We start from the raw sequence: 23,752 nt of genomic DNA on the forward strand, positions 1-23,752 counted from the left end.
AGTAAAACACCCATACGCATATGCATGTGTAATTAGAACTTTCGTTTCTGTTACACACACACGTGGAGTTTTAATTCATTCAACTTCACTACAAAGTTTTAATTCATTTTATGAAAGTTTATTGTGCTCATTAACAAACACCAAAAATGGAACCCATCACTGGAACATCATTATCTTATTTAAATAATTCAAATGAATGAAATTAGCATGTGACAGTTTACAGACTGATTTTATTACAATTCCATAATTTCAATTAGAATTTAGGAACAAATAAATGTGGGGCATCGAAATACATCAGAATCAAAGAAATACTGTTGAGTGCTATTCACACACGCGTGTGTGAGTGTGTGTGTGTGTGTGTGTTACAGCAATGGTGTGTTAGCTTTAGCATTAGCTGCTCCACCCTTGTGGTTACAGGAAGTTGTAGCGCCTCCTGTTTGTGTCCTCTGACCTGCACCGACACTAGGGGGCGCTTTTCCTAGAGGGTCAGTTGTTTCCTGGACACCTGCAGGAAGGGCGGGGCGAGGGGCGGGGCCAGGGGCGGGACTGGGGGCAGGGGTGGACTGGAGCTGCAGGTGACCCGGGTTAGGGTCAGGATTAGGGTTAGTGTCGGGTTTAAGGTGAAGGTTAGCATTGGGGTTAAGGTCAGGGGTGAGTTCAGGATCGACGCCCCCCTGTCCACCCTCCATTATTCCCATGTTCGGAATCTCAGCACTAATCGGCAAAATGTAGATCACCTGATAGAGAGACAGAGAGAGAGAGAGAGACAGAGAGAGAGAGAGAGACAGACAGACAAAGAGAGAGAGAGAGATAATTTAACTGAATGGTCTTTAAACTGATTTAATAAAAAGAGAATTGTTTGTACATTAAGAGTGTGTGTGTGTGTCTGTGTGGGGACTGGTACCTGCGCATCTCCCTCCTCTGAGCTTGCTGAATTGGACTGAAAGGAAACGATATCATATTAAACAAAAAATTCACACGCACGTGTTTTAGTGTAAACATTTTTCCCCCATAAATATACATCGTCCTTAGTTAACAGCAATGTTACCATGACAACCACCATCTGCCCATCACTACCATTAGCTACCTTAAAGTTAGCTAGCTGAGATTAGAAACTCACCAGCGCTGCTGGCCGAGCAACAGACACCACCTGAAACACACACATGTACAGTTAGACACACACACACACACACACATACACACACTCAATAATCTCTGTGATGAAGAGAGTGTATTAAAACCTGTCTCTGTCCTCCAGCTGCTCCTCCAGCAGGGGGCGCCCACACAGGGAAAAACGGCTGCCCGTTCTGTACAGCACAGAATTAATTTTAGAGAGGGAGTAGAGTGATGTTCATGATTCAGTGTGTGTGTGTGTGTGTGTGTGTGTGTGTGTGTTGTACACACCACTCCAGGCTGCAGAGGGACCACACCAGGAATGGAGTTCCACACTGGCAACACCTTCATACAAATCCACACATACACACCACTTAATAACGGAATATTATAATATAAGACAATAGTTACACAATAGTGATGTCCAGTAAAATACTGAGTGGTGTGATGAAGCGTTGTTACTGTTACCGCTCTGAATGTTGATTATTTTCCTCTAACAGCACAACCCCAGGTGTTTTATTCCTCTTACACCACAGCGATTTACCAACAATTACAATTTATTATTTATTGAAGGTTCTGTGAAACGAGTTACTTCCTGTTGTCGCTTACGTTATAGCAGCTATAAACACTCGTTCCCTCACCAGCCTCTTTATTCTCTCTCTTCAAGTTAATAAGACAAAAAAAAATCGCAGCTTGTTCCGCATGTTACTGAGAAACCGCAAAGAAGCGTAAACTCCTCTGTTTTACAGTTTTACCTCTGACTGTTACAAAGCACTGACACTGGAGACTCCTTCCAGAAATCTTACATAAACATCTCCTTACTTCAAAAAACTTCCCCACATCAATGATTTTATAAAATCTGTTTATTATCAGTGGGGCGTCCGTTACTATAGAAACGATAACGTATTGAACGAGCGCATTAATATAAACCTGCGCTACTGTCAGAGCTGCTGTTATAGAAAACTAATCAACACCTTCTGACCAATCAGAATGTGTGGTGTTACCTGTCCCTGTGGGAGGGGATTCTCAGGTGTGGGTGTGTCAGGCGAGACTGTTGGTAGCTGCAGGAACGGACTGTTTACATTCTGATTCTCCAACAAGTTCTGACTCGTCATCTGTGGAACGTAGAACCCATTAACACCTGGAACCCATTAACACCTGGAACTCATTAACACCTAGAACCCATTAACACCTGGAACTCATTAACACCTGGAACTCATTAACACCTGGAACCCATTAACACCTGGAACTCATTAACACCTAGAACTCATTAACACCTTGAACTCATTAACACCTAGAACTCATTAACACCTGGAACCCATTAACACCTGGAACCCATTAATACCTGGAACCCATTAACACCTAGAACTCATTAACACCTAGAACCCATTAACACCTAGAACTCATTAACACCTGGAACCCATTAACACCTAGAACTCATTAACACCTGGAACCCATTAACACCTAGAACCCATTAACACCTAGAACTCATTAACACCTAGAACTCATTAACACCTAGAACTCATTAACACCTGGAACCCATTAACACCTAGAACTCATTAACACCTGGAACCCATTAACACCTAGAACTCATTAACACCTGGAACCCATTAACACCTGGAACTCATTAACACCTAGAACTCATTAACACCTAGAACTCATTAACACCTGGAACCCATTAACACCTAGAACTCATTAACACCTGGAACCCATTAACACCTGGAACTCATTAACACCTAGAACTCATTAACACCTGGAACTCATTAACACCTAGAACTCATTAATACTCATTAACACGACAGTTAAATTACTGAACACTGCATTAACACTGCACTCACATGTTGCTGCTCGGGTTCTGTGTGTGTGTGTGTCTGTTCAGACTGAGCTGTCGGGTTCTGGTTCCTCTGTGTTCTCCAGTCACTGCTCACTGGTACCAGAACCACCTGTGGTCCATTCGAGCCCAGAACCGTAACAGGGACCAGGAGGGTGTAGCCAGGGGAGGATTGGGGCGGAGCCAAACTCAGCTGTGAGGAAACCTAACAGTTAGAGATGCACTTCTGTGAGAGTGATAGTTTTACAGAGCAGTGTTCAGGTAAAGTGCAGTGTTCAGGTAAAGTGCAGTGTTCAGGTAAAGTGCAGTGTTCAGGTAAAGTGCAGTGTTGTTCAGGTAAAGTGCAGTGTTCAGGTAAAGTGTAGTGTTGTTCAGGTAAAGTGCAGTGTTCAGGTAAAGTGTAGTGTTGTTCAGGTAAAGTGCAGTGTTCAGGTAAAGTGTAGTGTTGTTCAGGTAAAGTGCAGTGTTGTTCAGGTAAAGTGCAGTGTTCAGGTAAAGTGCAGTGTTGTTCAGGTAAAGTGCAGTGTTGTTCAGGTAAAGTGCAGTGTTGTTCAGGTAAAGTGCAGTGTTGTTCAGGTAAAGTGTAGTGTTCAGGTAAAGTGCAGTGTTCAGGTAAAGTGTAGTGTTCAGGTAAAGTGTAGTGTTCAGGTAAAGTGTAGTGTTCAGGTAAAGTGCAGTGTTCAGGTAAAGTGTAGTGTTCAGGTAAAGTGCAGTGTTCAGGTAAAGTAGAACTAGTAAATAACTAGTAAACAGTTTAATACTCACAGGAAATCCTTCAGTGATCCTCAACACACACAGCAGCAGCACAGCCAACTGCATTTCCATTATCATCATCCTGCACAATACAGACACTGTCACAGATCAGACTCCAGTACTACTGTAGTATACTAATCATCATTATAGATCAGACTCCAGTACTGCTGTAGTATACTAAACATCATTATAGATCAGACTCCAGTACTGCTGTACTATACTAAACATCATTATAGATCAGACTCCAGTACTGCTGTAGTATACTAAACATCATTATAGATCAGACTCCAGTACTGCTGTACTATACTAATCATCATTATAGATCAGACTCCAGTACTACTGTAGTATACTAAACATCATTATAGATCAGACTCCAGTACTGCTGTACTATACTAAACATCATTATAGATCAGACTCCAGTACTACTGTACTATACTAAACATCATTATAGATCAGACTCCAGTACTGCTGTACTATACTAAACATCATTATAGATCAGACTCCAGTACTGCTGTACTATACTAAACATCATTATAGATCAGACTCCAGTACTACTATACTATACTAAACATTATTATAGATCAGACTCCACTACTGCACTATCCTGAATATCATTATAGATCAGACTCCAGTACTACTGTACTATACTAAACATCATTATAGATCAGACTCCAGTACTACTGTACTATACTAAACATCATTATAGATCAGACTCCAGTACTACTATACTATACTATATAATTATAGATCAGACTCCAGTACTACTGTAGTATACAAAACTACATTGGAGCTCCGTACTGCCGTATAGCCGGACGCTATTAGTGATCAGACGCCATTACTATGGTACTATACAGAACAGACATCAGACACCATTTCTACTACTCTATACAGTTCAGATACGATTAAAACTGCACTTTACACAACAGACTCTATTGGATGTGGATTAGAGCTCAAACTCCATCACTGCAGTACTATACAGACCAGAATCAGTTAGAGATCAGACTCCAATATTAATGTACATTAGAGATCAGACTCCATCACTGCAGTACTATACAGACCAGAGTCAGGTAGAGATCAGACTCCAATATTAATGTACATTAGAGATCAGACTCCATCACTGCAGTACTATACAGACCAGAGTCAGTTAGAGATCAGACTCCAATATTAATGTACATTAGAGATCAGACTCCATCACTGCAGTACTATACAGACCAGAGTCAGTTAGAGATCAGACTCCAATATTAATGTACATTAGAGATCAGACTCCATCACTGCAGTACTATACAGACCAGAGTCAGTTAGAGATCAGACTCCAATATTAATGTACATTAGAGATCAGACTCCATCACTGCAGTACTATACAGACCAGAGTCAGTTAGAGATCAGACTCCAATATTAATGTACATTAGAGATCAGACTCCATCACTGCTGTGAAAAACAGTTTGAATGGAGCAGAGATGTATAAGAGGAGAGGTTGTACCTGTGAGCAGCTCTTCAGTCCCGCTGTGCCGGTGAGGGTTCTGTGGTGTGAAGGAGCCGGTGGACGGTTTTTAAATGCTCCAGCCAGCCACACACACACTCTCGGACAGAGACACAGACGGCCATCATGTCTGTCTGACTGCGGGGGAGACGTTTCCTCAGCGTGAGAGATTAGACAAAGACACTGAGTCAGAGCAGCCGAGTGTAAAAGCTCTGCTGAAACCCGAAATTATCTGTGGAGAAGTGTGAAGAAACGGATGTGTTCATCACCGTTTCACTGAAAGCAGAGAAATATGAACACTAATGCTTTAAATGATTTAGAAAAGGGCAGAAACACACACACACACACACACACACACATGTACACTGTACACTGCAGACGGGAGTTTCTGAACATGTGTGTGTGTGTGTATGAAAGGATAAATGAGTGATTTAGGAACATGTCTGAAGTTGTCTGAACAGACGCTGAGTGTGTGTTTAAGAGCAGAAAGAAACACCACACACATGCTGACAAAATAAAGCTCTATATGAAGTAAAGATTTGGATTAGTGCTAAGATTATTGCAGAAACACAAGCTGTAAAAATGAACAAAACACTTTTCATTAAAATGAACACATTCAGAGCTGGAAAGTCTCTCAGAAATCCAGCAGCCTAAAGGGAGCTACAGTTCGTCCCTCAACAGTTCGCCTACACTTTTATTCCTGTAGCGGTTTTATAGGAAATCTGAATGTAGATTTAGATCCCAGAGGCGACAGTGAAGAGAAAAAAACTCCCTGAAACGACATGCGGTAGAAACATCAAGAGGAACCAGACTCAGAACAGAGCCCATGGTCTTCTGGCTGACGCCGGATAGCGTGATGATAAATTATTACAGCATACTGGTGTAGAAGAGTAAAGACACACGGCACTGAGTGTTACAGGATGTTCAGTATGAGCAGATTGTGAATAAGAGTCCTAAGAGTCTGGGCTTTACGATTACAGCAGCAGCTGCAGGGATTAGGAATAAAATGCTTCAGAAAATGTTCTGTGTAGAACAACTTTAGAAAGCTAGAACCAGTAACCATTCATAGAAGCTTTGAGGAACCTTTCTTAAAGATTGTAAAGGAGAACAAGGACTTTTGTGTTATCACCCTAAATCTTTCTACTCTAACACTCTTATGTTCAGTTATGATAGTTACAGTTCATATATTTTGTGTTAGCTAAATAGCAGAAGGTCGATATTCTGCGTCTGTACTGTAAGCATCCATATTTAAGATTTTCCAAAAAAAAGATTCAAACACAAACATCCGTATCAAACGCTCCTGAACTGAAAGTGAAGCAGCTGTAAACTTTAGTCCATATCACATGTGAGATATGCTCTCATTGTCTTCATCCTGGGTTAAAGCGTGTGTGCGTGTGTGTGTGTGCGTGTGTGTGTGTGTGTGTTGTGGTAACCACAGTCAGAAGAGCTCATTGTCATCATTGTGTGGAGTGATGAAAGTGTGTGACGTTAGTCTTCATGCTGACAAACTAAAAGAGCTGAAAGAACCAGGTTAACTCTGGGATTACTGAGGAAAAGAAGGAGCACTGGGTGGAACCATGTGACCAGTTCATGTGCAATCGTGTGAGGTCTTTCTCAGAGTAAACAAATTACACATGTAATATTTACTGTTTCAGTACTAGTGCCTTAATAACGGCCTGAGCAAAGCGCAAAGCACAACCGGACTGCTAACACCTGAAACTAAACCATATCAGAAACAGAAACCGAGAGCTGAGCAGCGTGAGAACTAGCATCAGATCAGAGCCATAATAAAACATGAGCAGTCAGACGAACACACCGGAGAAAATGAGATGAATAATGAGAAACAGGAAGTGACGATGACGAAAGACGCGGTCAGGGCGGAGTTAGAGCAGCAGCGAGGAAAGCAGCACACGTTGACATTAACTAGATATTAGATAGAGTACAGTACAGTAGTACAGTAGTATAAGAGTATAGAGCATAGCAACATAATACTATAGTAGTATAATATATTCCTCTGTATATTGTCTCTATCTCTCTCTCTCGCTCTCTCTCTCTCTCCTTTCTGTTTGTCTCTCTCTCTCACTCTGTCTCTCCCTTTCTCTCTCTCTCTCTCTCTCCCTTTCTGTTTGTCTCTCTCTCCCTCTCTCTCTCCCTCTCTCTCTCTCCTTTCTGTTTGTCTCTCTCTCTCACTCTGTCTCTCCCTTTCTCTCTCTCTCTCTCTCTCCCTTTCTGTTTGTCTCTCTCTCCCTCTCTCTCTCTCTGTCCACACATCAGAAGTATTTTCAAATCCAGTGGCACTGATAAAACATCTCTCACATATCTCACATGTCACACGTTCTCCTGTAAGCGTTATGAAGAACCTCAGAGGATCCACTAGATGGAGTGACTAGACCGGAGATTAGACAGTGGCGTGGCTCCAGAGCGCCACGTGTGAAGGTGAAGCTCGTATTCACTCAGACAGCAGCCGGGACGAGAGACTTTATACTTTATACCTAAATACACGTCTTTAAGGAAAAAAGTTCAACGTCCAAATGAAATGTCAATAAGTCAGATTAGACCATTTCAGAAGCGGTTCCAGGTGAGATCGACACCTGACATGAGGGAAATCAAAACATTATAATGCGATTTAACAGCATTATATCTGTACATCATAAGTATATTTACATTATATTACAATTTAATTGACTATGAATAAATACAATACATCTATAATTCATTCATTCATCTTCAGTAAGCGCTTTATCCTGGTCAGGGTGGAGGCTGATCCTGAGCCTATCCTGGGAACACTGGCGAAAATGCTGGAATACTCCCTGGTCAGCTGGATTTACAGTGCATTATGGGTAATATAATTTGTCTATAAATAGGGCCACACCCCAAATAGTGCACTATTTAGTGAATAGGGAACAATTTGAGACACTGAGTGCGATTTGAAGCGATGCTGCTGATTGGTTGGCGATTGGAACGATCTTAATGACATCATCAACAGTCAGTGTGAATTTCAATTCTCCAGCATTCTGTCAGTGTGTTTCACTGTTACACACTTTAACAGTTTAAACTGTATAAAGTTGATAAAAACCCCAAATTCCACTGAAACCCTCTATAAAAACAAATGAGTGTAAGAGGCTCAGTGTGCGTGTGTGTGTGTGTGTGTGTGTGTGTAAACCACAGGTCCAGCAGTGTAATTGTAGATTCAGGAGTTGACCTTCGCTATAATTAAAGCTGCAGAAAACAGAAATCTCAAAACTCTTCCTGCGTTTCTCTGAAGCTCAGACACAAAAATGTCTGCAGTTGGAAAGTGAATGTGGAGGATGTGTAATTACACACTGCTGCACAACACACAAATCCACCAGAAACACACACACACACACACACAGCTACATGTACATACTGTACGTACAGTGGCTTATATAAGTATTTACCCCCTTGAACTTTTCCACATTTTTGTAGTGCTACAGTTTGAAACTAAATGAACTTGTTTGGGATTTTATATCATGAATCTACACAAAAGATCCCATAATTCTGACAACCATAAGCCTGGGCACTACACAAAGCTGTGGAGAACTGTACGAAATCCCATCTGGAGTCTCAGCAAACTTGAGGAAGAATTTCTCTGCTCTGATGAGATCAAAACTGAAGATTAGGAACACATGAGAACACCATCTCCACGGTGAAGCATGGTGGCGGCAGCATCATGCTCATAGTTACGCTTGTCCTCTTGGTTGTGTCTCGGACTAATGTGGTTGTGCCATATTCTTTACAATAATAATAATAATAATAATAATAATAATTATATAATAAATAATTATTAAATAAATAATATTTTTTTTAATAATAATAGATTTAATGTCTCTCTGTGAGATGTTCAAAGTTTTGGATTTTTTTTTATAACCAAACCCTAATTTATATTTTTACAGAACTTCGTCCCGGACTTTTTTTGATCGCTCCTTGGTCTTCATGATGCTGTTTGTTTAGGGGGGTGAATACTTATGCAACTTCTACTGATGTTATCTGGTTAACTGAGTAATGTCTTAATGAAACACTGAGTGTACCTGAACATACTCTCTATCTTTGCCACACACACACACACACACACACACACACACTCTCGCTCTCTCTCTTGTCTGTGTATACATCAGGACATTCTTAGACATTGTAACTGTGTACTGTAATTTTGTGTGATGCAGAATTGGCCTGCTGCACAGGAACACACACACACACACACTCACACACACACACACACACACACTCACACAGACACAATGTTAGGGTTTTGTCGTTGCTCATTTGATGACCAAAATGTCCCAGAATATACGACACGCAGGAAACACACACACACACACATAAAAGGTTTTACATTATGCTACATGTTGTCTGTGAAGGGAGGCGACACACACGCACACACACACACACACACACTTTCTTATATAAATATATATATATATATATATATATATATATATATATATATATACACACACACACACACACACACACACACTCTCTCTCTCACACACACACACACACACAGAGCATGGATGGATGGATTAAAGAGAACATCTGAATGATGAACACGTTCATTCTGAGGAAAGGTTGAAGAAGAATAAAGACGGTGGATTATTTCTGACGGTGTTTTCAGTGTGTATTCGTCTGATTCATCGAGTGTGTGTCAGTGAGTGTGTGTCAGTGAGTGTGTGTGTTTATATCTGAGTTGTTAGATGATGTTGGAGATGAAGCGAGCTGTTCTCCTGCTCTCCGTTGTTCTCCTGACCTGCGCGGCTCCTGTAAGAAACTCCTCACATCCACATTCATACCTTTACATTCTGACTGACCTACACTGTGGACTTTCATTAATTCATTAATAATTCATTCCACTTTCACAATTCTTTCTGATTGGTTAATCTGTGTCTTATTATAGAGGAAGCGAGTTGTGTTTCCAGCAACATTTACAGTTTTTTGTTATTTAACTGCACTAAAGTTGATGGACTGTAGTAGTTCTGTCTTATACAAGCTGCATTTTTGGTTGAACTTTAAGCAGTTGTCTCATTTTAAATACTCAAACATGGGAAATTTGTATTAATTGGAAATCATTAATCAATTAAATCTAATTAAAAACTCTGACTTAAACAGATCCTAATCACGGTCATGTGACAGTCTAATGTGTACTCTAAATTACAGGTGCAGTGTAAATATAAGAATATATATATTCTGTAAATATGTCTTTAATATCTATAAATCTACACATGTATGGTTAGTGTTAATAAGAATAATGTGTGTGTGTGTGTGTGTGTGTGTGTGTTTTAGCTGCACGAGAATAATGAGTTGAGCAGTTCACAGGAATCCCAGGTGAGTTCTATAATTTGGGGAATTTTTAGTATTTGTGAAATAAACTGCGTGTGCAGCAGATCAGCGTCATGATCACGGCAGGTTTCCCAAAGCTCCGTACACTTTTCCACACAAGAACCACAAACGTATCATTCAGACGTTTTTCTTCCTTCTCCTTTATGCTCCACTGCTATTTTGGGTTATTTTTGATTTTTTTTTGTTTGTATCTGCCTTTCACTGGGCTTCTTAACATCTTTAACCCAGAAGTGTGGACACTGCGGACAGAATGTTTAAAGTTGTAAGGAATGAGAACGAGTAATCGGGATGTTTTACAGGCTGCGCTGTGGTCGGGTTCAGACAGATTACCGTCACTGTCTGTAATGACGGGTTTGTAAAAATGGCCCAAATGCAACCATCATCTCTACTGCATCTGACCGTTTAACATCCACAACGAGCCGAGAGTGATGGAGGGATAACAGGAAAATGGCTTTAGGGTTTAAAAAAAAAAAAACAATGATACTACTTTAAACATACTTTAAAGTTCACATTAAAAAAGAAAGAACAAAAGAAAAAGAACACAAAGAAAGAAAGAAAGAAAGAAAGATAATTAGACATAAAGATAGATAGATAGATAGATAGATAGATGAAGTGTAGATATATTGGTATAATTATTGCAGTTGTATTGATATAAAATGTAGAAAGATGAATTAATTATTACTGCATTAATGAATAAAATATTAACACTGCTGTGTCGTATACGGGATATTAAAGTGTAATATATGTTATAAAACACGTACCTGTGTAATTACAGAACTTCTTTCTGAATCAGTGTTGACGTCTTTTTTCAGGTCACCTCACGTGTCACTCAGTTTAGGGGAACCCCAGGAAGTGACATCATAATCACAGCACCTGCTGGTTTTGGAAAACCCAATGAGAAAGGCCAGAGCACAGTTACAGTCAGTTTACGGGATGAGAATACCAACGTTTCCATCGATGTCGTGAGCTTCGTCTTCTCTGTGAGCAGTGATGAAGGAATGCAGCATCGTGCGGCTGGACCTGGCAAATCCGAAGAGAAAAACATCACCGATAACGATGGGGAGGCGAGTGAAGAGGAATTTGACCCAACAGAAGGACCTGAGGTGCTAAACAGTGATGAAGAGTTGGACAAAAGCGAGGAGGAAACACCAAATCCAAGAGATGATAAGAGTGATGAAGATCAGATACACAGCACAAGTTCTCAGTCTGACTCCAGAGTCGACTCTGAAGAATCTGACCCAGGCCATCCAAAAGGCCTTGAAACTACAACCACCTCAGATACATCCAGCTTACAAGAGGACTCAAATGAGTCTGATTCTGGATCAGAGCACCAAAAGACAAAGGTCCATACTGATCAATCAGACAGCGCAGAACCTTCAGTCCTACACTATCTCCCTGGACAACTCAAAGGTCTCAGATCAGCTCTTGCATCTACCTTAATCCATGAGGAAACCACTTCAGCAGAAGCAAATGGCAAAGAAACTGACCCCAGATCAGATATCTCCTCTGTAGAAGGTCAGACTGTTCCTACAAACTCAGAACCTATGTTAGGACCTTTTCAGACAGCTTCAGCACTCAGCTCCAGCTCAGAGGAGGAAACAGATGATGGATGCAAGAACAGTATCACTGATCCAACACCGAGCAAGATCCCAAGTCTCAACTCAGGTCCAGAGTCCATGGTAAATACAGAACTGGTGAAGAAGAACGAAGGTCCTCCAACACCTTTCTTCTCTGGTTCAGACTTTTATCCTGAGTATGTTAATGATGATTGGCAGTATGATCCCAGATATTATGACCCATACAGGAACTATCCCGGGTACGACCCCTATGGTGCAGGGTATGACCCCTATCAAGCAGGTTATGACCCCTATCAAGCAGGTTATGACCCCTATCAAGCAGGTTATGACCCTTATCAAGCAGGCTATGACCCCTATGGTGAAGTTTATGACCCATATCGTGCAGGATATGACCCCTATGGGGCAGGTTACGACCCCTATGGAACAAGGTATGACCCCTATCAGGCAGGATATGACAACCAGGACCCATATCGTGAAACAAAGGGTGAAGATCCAAGACATGACGTAGCGCAAGAAACCACTCCAGCATACTCAGTAGAAGAAAACGAGAGCCGTCCTACAGAGACTTCAAACAACCAGGATAACTCACACAGCGAAGAACAACCTCAGTCACCCTCCATTTCACCATCAAGTACCCCAGTATCACTTCCTGAAGGTTCTGAGAACACGGATTCTGCACACAACATGCCATCAGAAGAACCATCAAACTCCAGCTCTATCGAAACCAGCAGAGAAACTGCGGGACTGCAGCCTTCCAAAGGTCCAAATGATTCTAACAATCCTCTTGATCCTGCTGTGTCCAATAGTGAAGAGGGTACCAGAACCAGGGCTGATGCTGCACGCAAGCAAATGGCTGCAACAGGGAGCTCCAGCAGTGAGGAGAGTGTTGAGACCACAGACTCTGAACAAGAGAGCCAGAATCCAATGGACCAGCCAGGAAACCATGGAACTCAAGGTCCAGCAATTCAGACGTCTGTGGTTCAGGTCATTCATAACATCCAGGAGGTACACAATGAAGAAGAACCTCAGAGTCAGTCACCTGTAGATCTCATACCCGCATTTAGTTCAGAAGAAGATGAGCCACTGGTCAACACAATCGAGCGCATCATGGCTCTTGCGTTCAAAGGTGGATCCAATGAAGAAGGAACTGTTGTTGGGACAAACCCTGATTCTACCCCCTCAGACAACACCTCTGAAAACAACCAGAACGAAGAATCGTTTTCAAACGAATCTGCAACCGATAGCCCAGGAATCAGTGCAGAAGTGACTCGTGAATCAGTGGCCCTCACCACAGAGAGCCCAACATTCGACTCTGAATCAGTGCCAACAAGTGATTCACTTACTAGCAACGAAGACGCCTCCAGTGAGAATACCACGCCAAATCCGAGCGCTAGCCTGCACGTTACAACTCAGAGCGGTGGAGAATTAGATAATAGTGCTGAAGCTAACGCTAATGCTAACACTGCTAATGACAGTGAGGAGTCTCGGGAATCTCAGATCTCTACCCCATCCACAGTGTTGCCCATCGCTAGCCAAACAAGCCACGTGCAACACACTGAAAACAGCAGCGATGAGGAAAACACACAAGACAGGAAGTCCAACCAGGGGATAATCAGTCAATTTCCTGTAGAGACACCTGCTAAAATCATAGCCGCCAAACTCTGGACGTCGTTCCTCCAAGCCCTGAAAGTTCCCATAGCTAGTCAAAGTGGACAATCAGTCCAGAAAAATGTCCGAAGGCCACAAAGTACCAGACGTTATCATCAGCGTAGCAACAGGAGACAAAAAACCAACAGCAGTGAGGAAAGTAAATAAAATAAAACATGCATAAACTTAGCATATGTTTTTAACAATTAAAGACCGAGTCAGGAATTGCTAACGGAAGGTTGGTGCTTGTTATAAGCAGTTTATTACAGTATGGAAGGTTAGCATGTTAGCATTCATACATACTATTAGCAGTCATATTCTCTGTTAGCAATCAAGTTCTCCTTTAGCAAACATGCATAATGTTAGCAAATTGTTCTCTCTTAGCGTAGATCCCTGGAGCAGCCATGACACTGTTTTAGCGAATTTCCTGATTGGAGCTTTAACATTTTTTTTTCTTTAACTCCACTTGGGATTGATGTAGTTGATGTAGGTCAGTTTTCTCCTCTCAGGAATGAATTGCTGTTTTTTTTTGGAATGGAAATGGGATCCAGATTTAACTCAAACATCTTTTACCTCGAATAAAACTAGCTGTAAAGATACTGATAGCTCCGAAAATCTGTATTGTAAGTGTATCATTATAACGACAGGGGAAAGTTGTTGTTTTTTTTTTCAGATTGATCTTGTACTCCCCAAGCATGGTTTCTATTTTAGATGATAAATAAATAAAATAAATAAATCTCATAATGCAATGGTTCATGCAGCTGTAACAGTTTCCTGTGTGTTTATTCACCATGTATTTAAAACGGATTACTTTAAAAGGTGCAGTTTGTCGTTCTTTAAAGTGTTTTAGTTCTAGAAATAATTGTATAGCTTCACAACATTGGCTAGTTTCTTAATTTCTGGCTTCTGTTTACATTTTTCTGGGCTGTAATTCAGCTCACGGCCAGCAGAGGGCTCTAAACATTACACTCTTTAAATGTAAACCATTTATGCAAAAACTGGAGGCTATAATATTCCCTCACTTGTTAGCTACATGAAGTGCAAAACTAAACAAGCAAACCTCAGACATCTGTGGTGATGGAGACATTGTGTAACACGACATTGTGTCTTATTAACTTAAAGAGAGAGAATAAAGAGAGGCTGGTGAGGGAACGAGTGTTTATAGCTGCTATAACGTAAGTGACAACAGGAACTAACTCGTTTCACAGAACATTAAATGTAACTATAAATGGATAAAAGCACGATGTGTCTTTCTTTAATAAATAAAAATTGTAATTGTTGGTAAATTGTTGCAGTATAAGAGGAATAAAACACTTGGGGTCGTGTTGTTAGAGGAAAATAATCAACTTCTGGGTGGTGACAGTAACTCCGCTGCATCACACCACTCTGAAGTTGATTGTTTTCCAATAACAGCACGACACGGACGTTCCTCACCGCACACTGTTTAATTCCTTAATAATGTTTTAGTTATTTGTTCATAACTGAATTTAAAAACCGACTATAAATTATTCAGTATCTGATTTGATACCATGCACACACACAGACACACACAAAGACACACACACACAGACACACACACACACACAGACACACACAAAGACACACACACACACAGACACACACACACACACACACACAAAGACACACACACACAGACACACACACACAAAGACACACACACACACACACACACACACACACACACAAAGACACACACACAGACACACACACACACACACACACACACTTGTTCCAAAACCACACCCACCATTTCAAAGCGAGCTGCATTTTCATTCAAACACCGTATTTATGCTGCTCTGTGGATATTATTACACCACAACACCTCTTTCTCTCTCTCTCTTTCTCAAACACACACATGCGTGCACACACACACACACACACACCCACACACACACACTTTTACTGGTGAATCACAGTTTTGCAAGAATGAAATCAGTGAGTAAAGTAAAAGGAGTTTTTTCCTTGTTTATGTCTGCAGCTCACAATCTGTAATAATCTATAGTAATGCGTAATAATCTATAATAATGCGTAATAATCTATAATAATGTGTAATAATTTATAATAATGTGTAATAATCTATAATAATGTGTAATACACACTCGTGTCCTCTTTATCTGGTGATGCATCATCAGTGAGCGGGAGAATAAACACACTCCTGTATGATCAGTGTTACAGGAAATAGAAAGTCATTACACAGGCACATCTCTCTTCTACAGTTTACTGTTTAGCTTTTACACTGGATACTTTTTCACTTAAAACAAAGCGTAAGTAATAAAAACTGAATGAGAGAGTGTGTGTGTGTGTGTGTGTGTGTGTGTGATGAAGCAGAGTTACTGTTACCACTCTGAAGTTGATTATTTTCCTATAACTGCACGACCCAAGTGTTTCCCATATCGGAAAACTAATTTTTAAAAATCTTTTTATTAAAAACTTCCCCACATCAACGATTTTATTAATCTGTTTATTATCAGTGGAGCGTCCGCTGTACACGTCCCTGTGAATGAGCTGTTACTATAGAAACGATAACGTATTGAATGAGTGCATTAATATAAACCTGCGCTACTGTCAGAGCTGCTGTTATAGAAAACTAATCAACACCTTCTGACCAATCAGAGTGCAGGATTCAGCAGTGGTGTGGTGTAAAGATTTTTTAAATAAACATAGTGGTGGGTTGTTAGCTCAGCGCTGCATCCTCTGTGTGTGTGTGTGTGTGTGTGTGTATTAATATAAAGTGTGTGTGTGTGTGTGTAATTGTAGAGCAGGACAGATGGAGGTATCATTTTACGCACTAACGCCTGTTATTGATACACTGAACCCTAGTCATTAGCAGTGTGTGGGTGCACTTTAGCCTAAGTATAGCCGTGTGTGTGTGTGTGTGTGTGTGTGTGTGTGTGTGTGTGTGTGTGTTTTGTACCTGGCTGTGTTTATATAAAGCACTGCAGGGTTTTACAGGTGCACAGGTAAACCTCCATCACTCTGGCTGGCTGAGGAACGAGAGACACTGAGAGACAGAGAGAGAGAGAGAGGGAGAGCGAGAGGACAGGTAAAGCTCCTCACTTATTTATTTATTTATTTAACAAATCTAAAATGCTAAAGTGTTTTCCTGCATCAACTCTCAGTTTAAGCGAGATTATTGAATTGCTTCAGAAGTTATGAGAGTCACTATGGTTAAGTTGTGCATGTGCTGTTTAACTTTAACTGATGAATCATTAGATCATAAGATAAGCTAGCTAATAAAAATTCTGTGCAAACATTAGCATGCTAGATTACGCAGTTTACTGAATTAAGTTCAGTTAAGTGAGTTTGGAGGTTCATTCAAAAAATTCAGTGTAGCAAAGAAAATTCACACCTTCACGTTGTGTATTATGGAGTCCCATCTAGCCATCTAGGTAAACTGGAAAAGTGGCTTCAGTAATGCACACTCTAACATAGAGAGCTGTAGTTTTTACCCATCAGTGCCCTGTCTCTATAATTCCCAGCATGCACTGCACAAATACACTGCACATCATTTAACCGTTAAATACAATCAACCAATCCCGACACTTCTCATTAGCATATTCCTAACTCATGTACGGCTGTTTATCGCTACGCAACAGTAAATACACAAAACTTCCTCGACTGATGAGATTGTTTCGCCTTCCGAATAGTTTACGACAGATTTATCAGCGGTTATAAAACGATCGTATATAAATGTGTCGTGTTGGACTGATAAAGTGAATCAGATAAAATGACAGCATTTCTACTGAGTCAAGTGATTTATACGACTCAAACAATTTAAACAATTCAAGAGATTGAAGTGATTCAAGTGACTCTGGCATTCAAATGACTCCAGTAATGAAAGTGATTCGAGCGATTAGTGATTCAAATGATTCAAGTGATTCTAGTGAGTCAAGTGACTCTAGAAATCCACTAAAATGATACTAGCGAATCAGTCGATTCATGTAACTCTAATGATTCAGTCAATTTAAGTCAGTCAAGGTGTTAAAATAATTAGTATATTTTGAGAAACGTTTTAAAAGACTGTTAAACATTCAGTTCCTATAAGTCTGTATTATATTTTTCCTTCTTCTTCTGCATTTGTAGAAAAGATGAATTACTTTTTCCTGATTTGTCTGAGTTATGTTTATTATTTTCTGTAAATAAAGAAATGAAAGAAAAAACATTAAATATACCATATAAATAAAATATTAATGTTGGATGTTTTTCATGGTTAGTGTGTTTATGGGTAATTTTTCATCATGGGTGTTTACTTTTTTCCTGCCTGTTTATTAATAGTAATAGTTTTAATGTGATAATTTTCTCATGTTTTTATTTGACAGATCTGTCACCATGATGGAGGTCGTGCTGTTGTGCCTCTTTGGCTCCCTCACTGCTCTTCCTGTACGTTACACTGCATTACTGTGTGTTACTGAGAGCTTTATTCAGTTCAACAAGAAACACAGAATCCAATCACACTGTCCAGATCAGACCCAAAGCAGGGAACACTTCACACAGCGATTGTTGTTCTTTCTCTGATTGTTGTTCTTTCATGTCTCTCAGGTTCCCCGGGTGGAGGAGATGCAGTCAGTAAGATCGACATCCTCATTACATAATGCTCATACTTATACTACTCTTACTCATACTACTCATACTCATACTACTCTTACTCATACTACTCTTACTCATACTACTCTTACTCATACTACTCTTACTCATACTACTCTTACTCATACTGCTCTTACTCATACTGCTCTTACTCATACTCATACTACTCTTACTCATACTGCTCTTACTCATACTTATACTACTCTTACTCATACTACTCTTACTCATACTACTCTTACTCATACTGCTCTTACTCATACTTATACTACTCTTACTCATACTACTCATACTCATACTACTCTTACTCATACTGCTCTTACTCATACTTATACTACTCTTACTCATACTGCTCTTACTCATACTCATACTCTTACTCATACTTATACTACTCTTACTCATACTCATACTACTCTTACTCATACTTATACTACTCTTACTCATACTTATACTACTCTTACTCATACTACTCATACTCATACTACTCTTACTCATACTGCTCTTACTCATACTTATACTACTCTTACTCATACTACTCATACTCATACTCATACTCTTACTCATACTTATACTACTCTTACTCATACTCATACTACTCTTACTCATACTTATACTACTCTTACTCATACTACTCATACTCATACTACTCTTACTCATACTGCTCTTACTCATACTTATACTACTCTTACTCATACTACTCTTACTCATACTGCTCTTACTCATACTTATACTACTCTTACTCATACTACTCATACTCATACTCATACTCTTACTCATACTTATACTACTCTTACTCATACTGCTCTTACTCATACTTATACTACTCTTACTCATACTACTCATACTCATACTACTCTTACTCATACTGCTCTTACTCATACTGCTCTTACTCATACTCATACTCATACTACTCATACTCTTACTACTCTTACTCATACTCATACTACTCATACTCATACTTATACTACTCTTACTTATACTACTCATACTCATACTCTTACTGCTCATACTCATACTCATACTTATACTACTCTTACTTATACTACTCATACTCATACTTTTACTACTCATACTCATACTACTCATACTCATACTACTCATACTCATACTACTCATACTCATACTCTTACTCATACTCATACTGCTCATACTCATACTTCATGATGATGGGTGTGAGTGCAACGGGACTGTAGTTGTTGAGGCAGGACACTGAAGACTTCTTTGGCATGGGGATGATGGTGGTGGTCTGCTGGTCTGCACATCCTCTGAACACTCTGCCAGGAATGTTGTCTGGGCCAGCAGCCTTCCGTGGATTGACTCTGTGTAGAGTTTTCCTCACATCAGCAATGGTTACACACAAGCACCTGGTCACTGGGAGGAGGGGTTGTCTTCCTCATTCTGTCACGTCATTCTGCGCCTCAAACTGAGCGTAGAAGTTGTTCAGCACATCTGGAAGGGAGGCATCACTGTCACAGGTGGAGTCTCGGGTCCTCAGCAGCGCACACACCTGTGATGAGTGATGAGACAGTGACATCGTCAATATATTTGCTGATGTAACTGGTCACAGATGCCGTATATTCCTCCAAGTTGGTGGAGTTGCCTTTGGCTGCAGCCAGTGTACTTGAAACAGTCCTGAAGAGCAGAGATGGCTCCTGGTGGCCAGGATTTCAAATGCTTCAGAACCGGTTTGGAGCGTCTGATGAGCGGTCCGTGCGCTGGGTGTAGCATAACAGAGATGTGGTCTGAGTAGCTGAGGTGGGGGCGGAGCTCCGCCCAGTACGTAGTGGGGATGTTTGTGTTATCAAGTGTGCAAAGTCCACATGCTGATGGAATTTAGGGAACCTAGGGAACACTGACTCATACTACACATACTACACATACTCATACTACTCATACTACTCATACTCATTCATCCTACTTCATTTTAATTCATTGTTTTACTCTGTCGGTCTCTCTCTCTCTCTCTCTCTCTCTCACTCTCTCTCTCTCAGGGAAGTGGGGATTTTATAGTCACCGGAGCAGCTGATTCAGTCCCAGCGGTATGTTGTGTTTCACTGTGAAATAAATTGAATATTTTATAAGACAGAGCTCCAGCAAGGCTGGAAACAGGAAGTATGTCCAAAACCACACCATGCAAACTACATAATGCACTAGTTAGGGATTTTTTATGGTCATTTTATGCCACAGTCATGTCAGAAAGCATAGTGTAGAATATCTAGTGCGCTCCTGAGCTCCACAACGCACTGCAGTGCACAAACCTACTACTACAAACAACTACCGTTCTTTTAGGGAGTAGGGATTAGAGTGCTATTAGGGAAACAGAGAGTGTTTGGAATAATCATTGTCTGAGTGACTGTGGCTTCTGGTCTCTCACTGATGGCGCTTGTGGAACTTCTTGATGATGTCATCTGTATGTTGTGTATTTCAGGTGAGTTCCTCACCGAGCAGCACTCTGCTCCCTCTCCCTCAGTCCTTCTGGCGTTCTCCCGGGAGAACCCACACTCAGCTCCAGGCTCCTGAGGAGAACTTCATTCCTGTATCTGAGCAGCGTCTGGAGGTCACGACCCCGAACCCCACTGCATCTAAAGTGGGAGCCAAAACCCTGAGTGGTGCTCTGACCCTCCCTACTGAGGTTCCCAATGGTCCAAGTGTTACAGAGTCCACGGAGCCGAATCACACCGGAACCCCACCGCCCTCGACTCTGACTGCTCCACCCAGTGAACTGAACTACAGTCCTGTAAACACCAGCCTTGACACCTCACTTCCTGTCTCAGGTCTGAGGGGAATGGATTTGAAGCGTGCTCACATCAGACCTCGGAGCGCTGAGAACGCAGAGGACAATGAGAACGCAGAGAACACAAGGAACGATGGCGAGAACAAGCGCAACACTGTGACCTCTGGCAAAGGGAAGAAAAATACAGTAAAGGGAGGAACAAAAGAAACAAAAGCAGCAGCAAAGGGAGGAAAGAAAGAAACAGGAAATGGACAGAATGCGAAAACAGAGAAGGTCCAAAGTGCAGATTTTAGCTTTGAGTTTGATGGTTTTGGATGGCTAGGTGATGACCCTGGCCACACCCAAACAACACAAGGACCAAACAGCCCCGGTGACTCAAGCTCAAGCTCCAGTTCAAGCTCCAGTTCAAGCTCCAGCTCAAGCCCAAGTTCAAGCTCCAGTTCAAGCTCAAGCTCAAGCTCCAGTTCAAGCTCCAGTTCAAGCTCAAGCTCAAGCTCCAGTTCAAGCTCCAGTTCAAGCTCAAGCTCAAGCTCCAGCTCAAGCCCAAGTTCAAGCTCCAGCTCCAGCTCAAGCTCAAGCTCAAGTTCATCAAGTGAATCAAAAGACTCTAGTAGCTCCAGTGAGTCAAGTGAATCAAGTGACTCAAGCAATTCAAGTGACTCAAGTGATTCAAGTGATTCAAGCGACTCAAGTAAATCTTGTGATTCGAGCAAGTCCAGTAGTTCAAGTGACTCAAGTGACTCAAGTGATTCAAGTGACTCTTGCAATTCAAGCGACTCCAGTGATTCAAGTGATTCGAGTGACTCCAGTGATTCAAGTGATTCGAGCAGCTCAAGCAGCTCGAGTGAATCAAAGGAAATGCCTGTAGTTCATCACAGTTCATCCAACTCCAGTGAATGAATCAGAAAAACAATCAGTTCTACTTAATCAGAATCAGTTCTCATCTCCTCTCTAGTTTCCACGATGTTACACGCTAGTGGTAGCTAACAGATCATACAGCTAATTAGTTTATCTAATCTTTTTTTTCTTCAAATTACTTTTCTTTTTGTGTACTCTATTCAAATAAATGTTGTTATAAATAACATAGACTCCATGATTCTTTGAAATCTGAATAAAATCTTTACATGCATCCAAAGAAACACAGAAGAGCAAACTGTAGGAAGAAGAAATGAGAGTTTTGCAATATTTTAGGCCTCTGTTTTGTTTGTATGAAAAAAGATTGCTGAGATTGAGGGGACACCTCATCACTAAGTGATGTATCAGATGTGTGTGTGTGTGTGTGTGTGTGAAGTTCACTCACAGTCAGAAGAGTGCACTCATTTAGCTTCAGATTACATTACAGTGTTAATGAAGTTCAGATGCTGGGTGTGTTGTGGTGTGTAAAATATAACCGCAGTCTGGGTCGCGCTCCGCTCCACGCCTTTCACAGACACGACACACACCTCTGACCTGAACGACAACACACACACACACACACACACACACACACACACATATAAATACCAGTTTAACATCAGTACAGGACCTGAGTAACGTACAGTTCTTTTTTTAATTATTTTATTTTACTTTAGTTCCCACTGTAGACATCGCTCAGTAACGTAAAGTATATTTAATAAAACGTTGTGGCTATGATGCTGCAAAAATAATAATAATAATAATAATAATAATGTTCCAGCAGTAGCACTGAAACAGAAGCTAACATTATGATAATGTTTGTGTTTACTACATGTGAATTATAGAAGTCTGTAACCATAATGTTCAGAAAACGTTCTGCTAAACTGAAGTTGTAATCTAGGCTTTCACCGTCGCTGGCAGCGGTGCCAGGTTCTGTCTCATTTTCTGTATACATTTTTTTAATGAAGCTTCAGACGTCGCAGTAATTTCGACTCATGAGGCCGAAGGCAAAGGTGATTTCATTTTGGCCCAGATAATATAAATATAAACAACTTTCAGAAATGTGATAAGCTTTATAAGTTGTATTTTCTATATTCCATTACAGAAGTTAAAATTCAGGTTCATTTCTAAAAATGAAAAAGTCTAATCCGAATCTGATCTAAAAAATGAATCGTTTTAGATTTCACTGTGCAGTTATTTCCTGCAGAATTAAATCGTATCGGACCGTCGTACACTGAAAGGTTTTTCTAAAAATTTGGAGATTGCTGACATTTGAGATTTATTTGATCCTGCAATGAATCATTTCCTGAAGAATTGAATTGTTGGTGAAATTTGAGACGTCACTGATTCACTGAATCATTAACTGAGAATCAGAATTAAATGCTCCAGACAGTGGTAGTTAATACTGATCTCAGACCAGTCAAACACGTAATAAAATTCTGTTTCTGCGTAAACACACCTTATTTGTGTCCATGAGAGAAGATTATAGATGCATAAGCTGAATTATAAACAGTTATTTATGTTTTTTTTGCAACATTCTCTGTAATTAATGGTTTTACTGATTAACTGTTAGAAATCTCACTAATTTAAACTGTTCATTACGGATAAAACGCAGGAGAGAAACACTGGCTGATGTTCCTTTAACCCGTCTCAGAAACAGGAGCCGTGCTTGTTCAGCGTCACACACACTCTGAACACACACACTGGATATTACATTTAAAAACCCAGGCTTTGTGTTCAAGAACAATTTAAAATAGAAAGTG

The 23,752-nt window shown here is 40.5% G+C and overlaps 2 protein-coding genes across 7 annotated transcripts; one reads left to right on the forward strand and one right to left on the reverse strand.

The window, feature by feature from the left end:
* Positions 1 to 129: 129 nt before the first annotated feature.
* si:ch211-149b19.4 (uncharacterized protein LOC100149596 homolog) lies at positions 130 to 16,835 on the reverse strand. Of its 5 annotated transcripts, none has more exons than XM_034311595.2 (10): positions 16,695 to 16,835; positions 5,178 to 5,409; positions 3,710 to 3,779; positions 2,952 to 3,149; positions 2,118 to 2,228; positions 1,405 to 1,458; positions 1,242 to 1,307; positions 1,121 to 1,150; positions 905 to 940; positions 130 to 737 (listed from the first exon to the last, which is right to left on the reverse strand). In XM_034311595.2, the coding sequence occupies exons 3-10, from the start codon at positions 3,776 to 3,778 to the stop codon at positions 363 to 365; spliced, it is 939 nt and encodes a 312-aa protein (XP_034167486.2). In that variant the 5' UTR covers position 3,779; positions 5,178 to 5,409; positions 16,695 to 16,835; the 3' UTR covers positions 130 to 362. The 5 variants fall into 5 exon arrangements, with proteins under 5 accessions (XP_034167486.2, XP_053096495.1, XP_034167487.2 ...); XM_053240520.1 differs by lacking the exon at positions 16,695 to 16,835 and adding an exon at positions 11,297 to 11,437 and having other exon boundaries at positions 2,952 to 3,137; XM_034311596.2 differs by lacking the exon at positions 16,695 to 16,835 and adding an exon at positions 11,297 to 11,437.
* On the forward strand, positions 16,691 to 23,133 carry LOC113525303 (putative protein TPRXL). 2 transcript variants are annotated; one of them, XM_026911786.3, is made up of 5 exons: positions 16,691 to 16,823; positions 18,100 to 18,160; positions 18,320 to 18,346; positions 20,353 to 20,400; positions 20,790 to 23,133. In XM_026911786.3, exons 2-5 carry the CDS (start codon positions 18,110 to 18,112, stop codon positions 21,993 to 21,995), a joined length of 1,332 nt encoding a protein of 443 aa, XP_026767587.3. In that variant the 5' UTR covers positions 16,691 to 16,823; positions 18,100 to 18,109; the 3' UTR covers positions 21,996 to 23,133. The 2 variants fall into 2 exon arrangements, with proteins under 2 accessions (XP_026767587.3, XP_053096490.1); XM_053240515.1 differs by lacking the exon at positions 16,691 to 16,823 and having other exon boundaries at positions 16,943 to 18,160.
* Positions 23,134 to 23,752: the final 619 nt, after the last annotated feature.

Source organism: Pangasianodon hypophthalmus, chromosome 16, assembly GCF_027358585.1.
Source record: "Pangasianodon hypophthalmus isolate fPanHyp1 chromosome 16, fPanHyp1.pri, whole genome shotgun sequence".
In the NCBI taxonomy this organism is placed as follows: Eukaryota; Metazoa; Chordata; class Actinopteri; order Siluriformes; family Pangasiidae; genus Pangasianodon; species Pangasianodon hypophthalmus.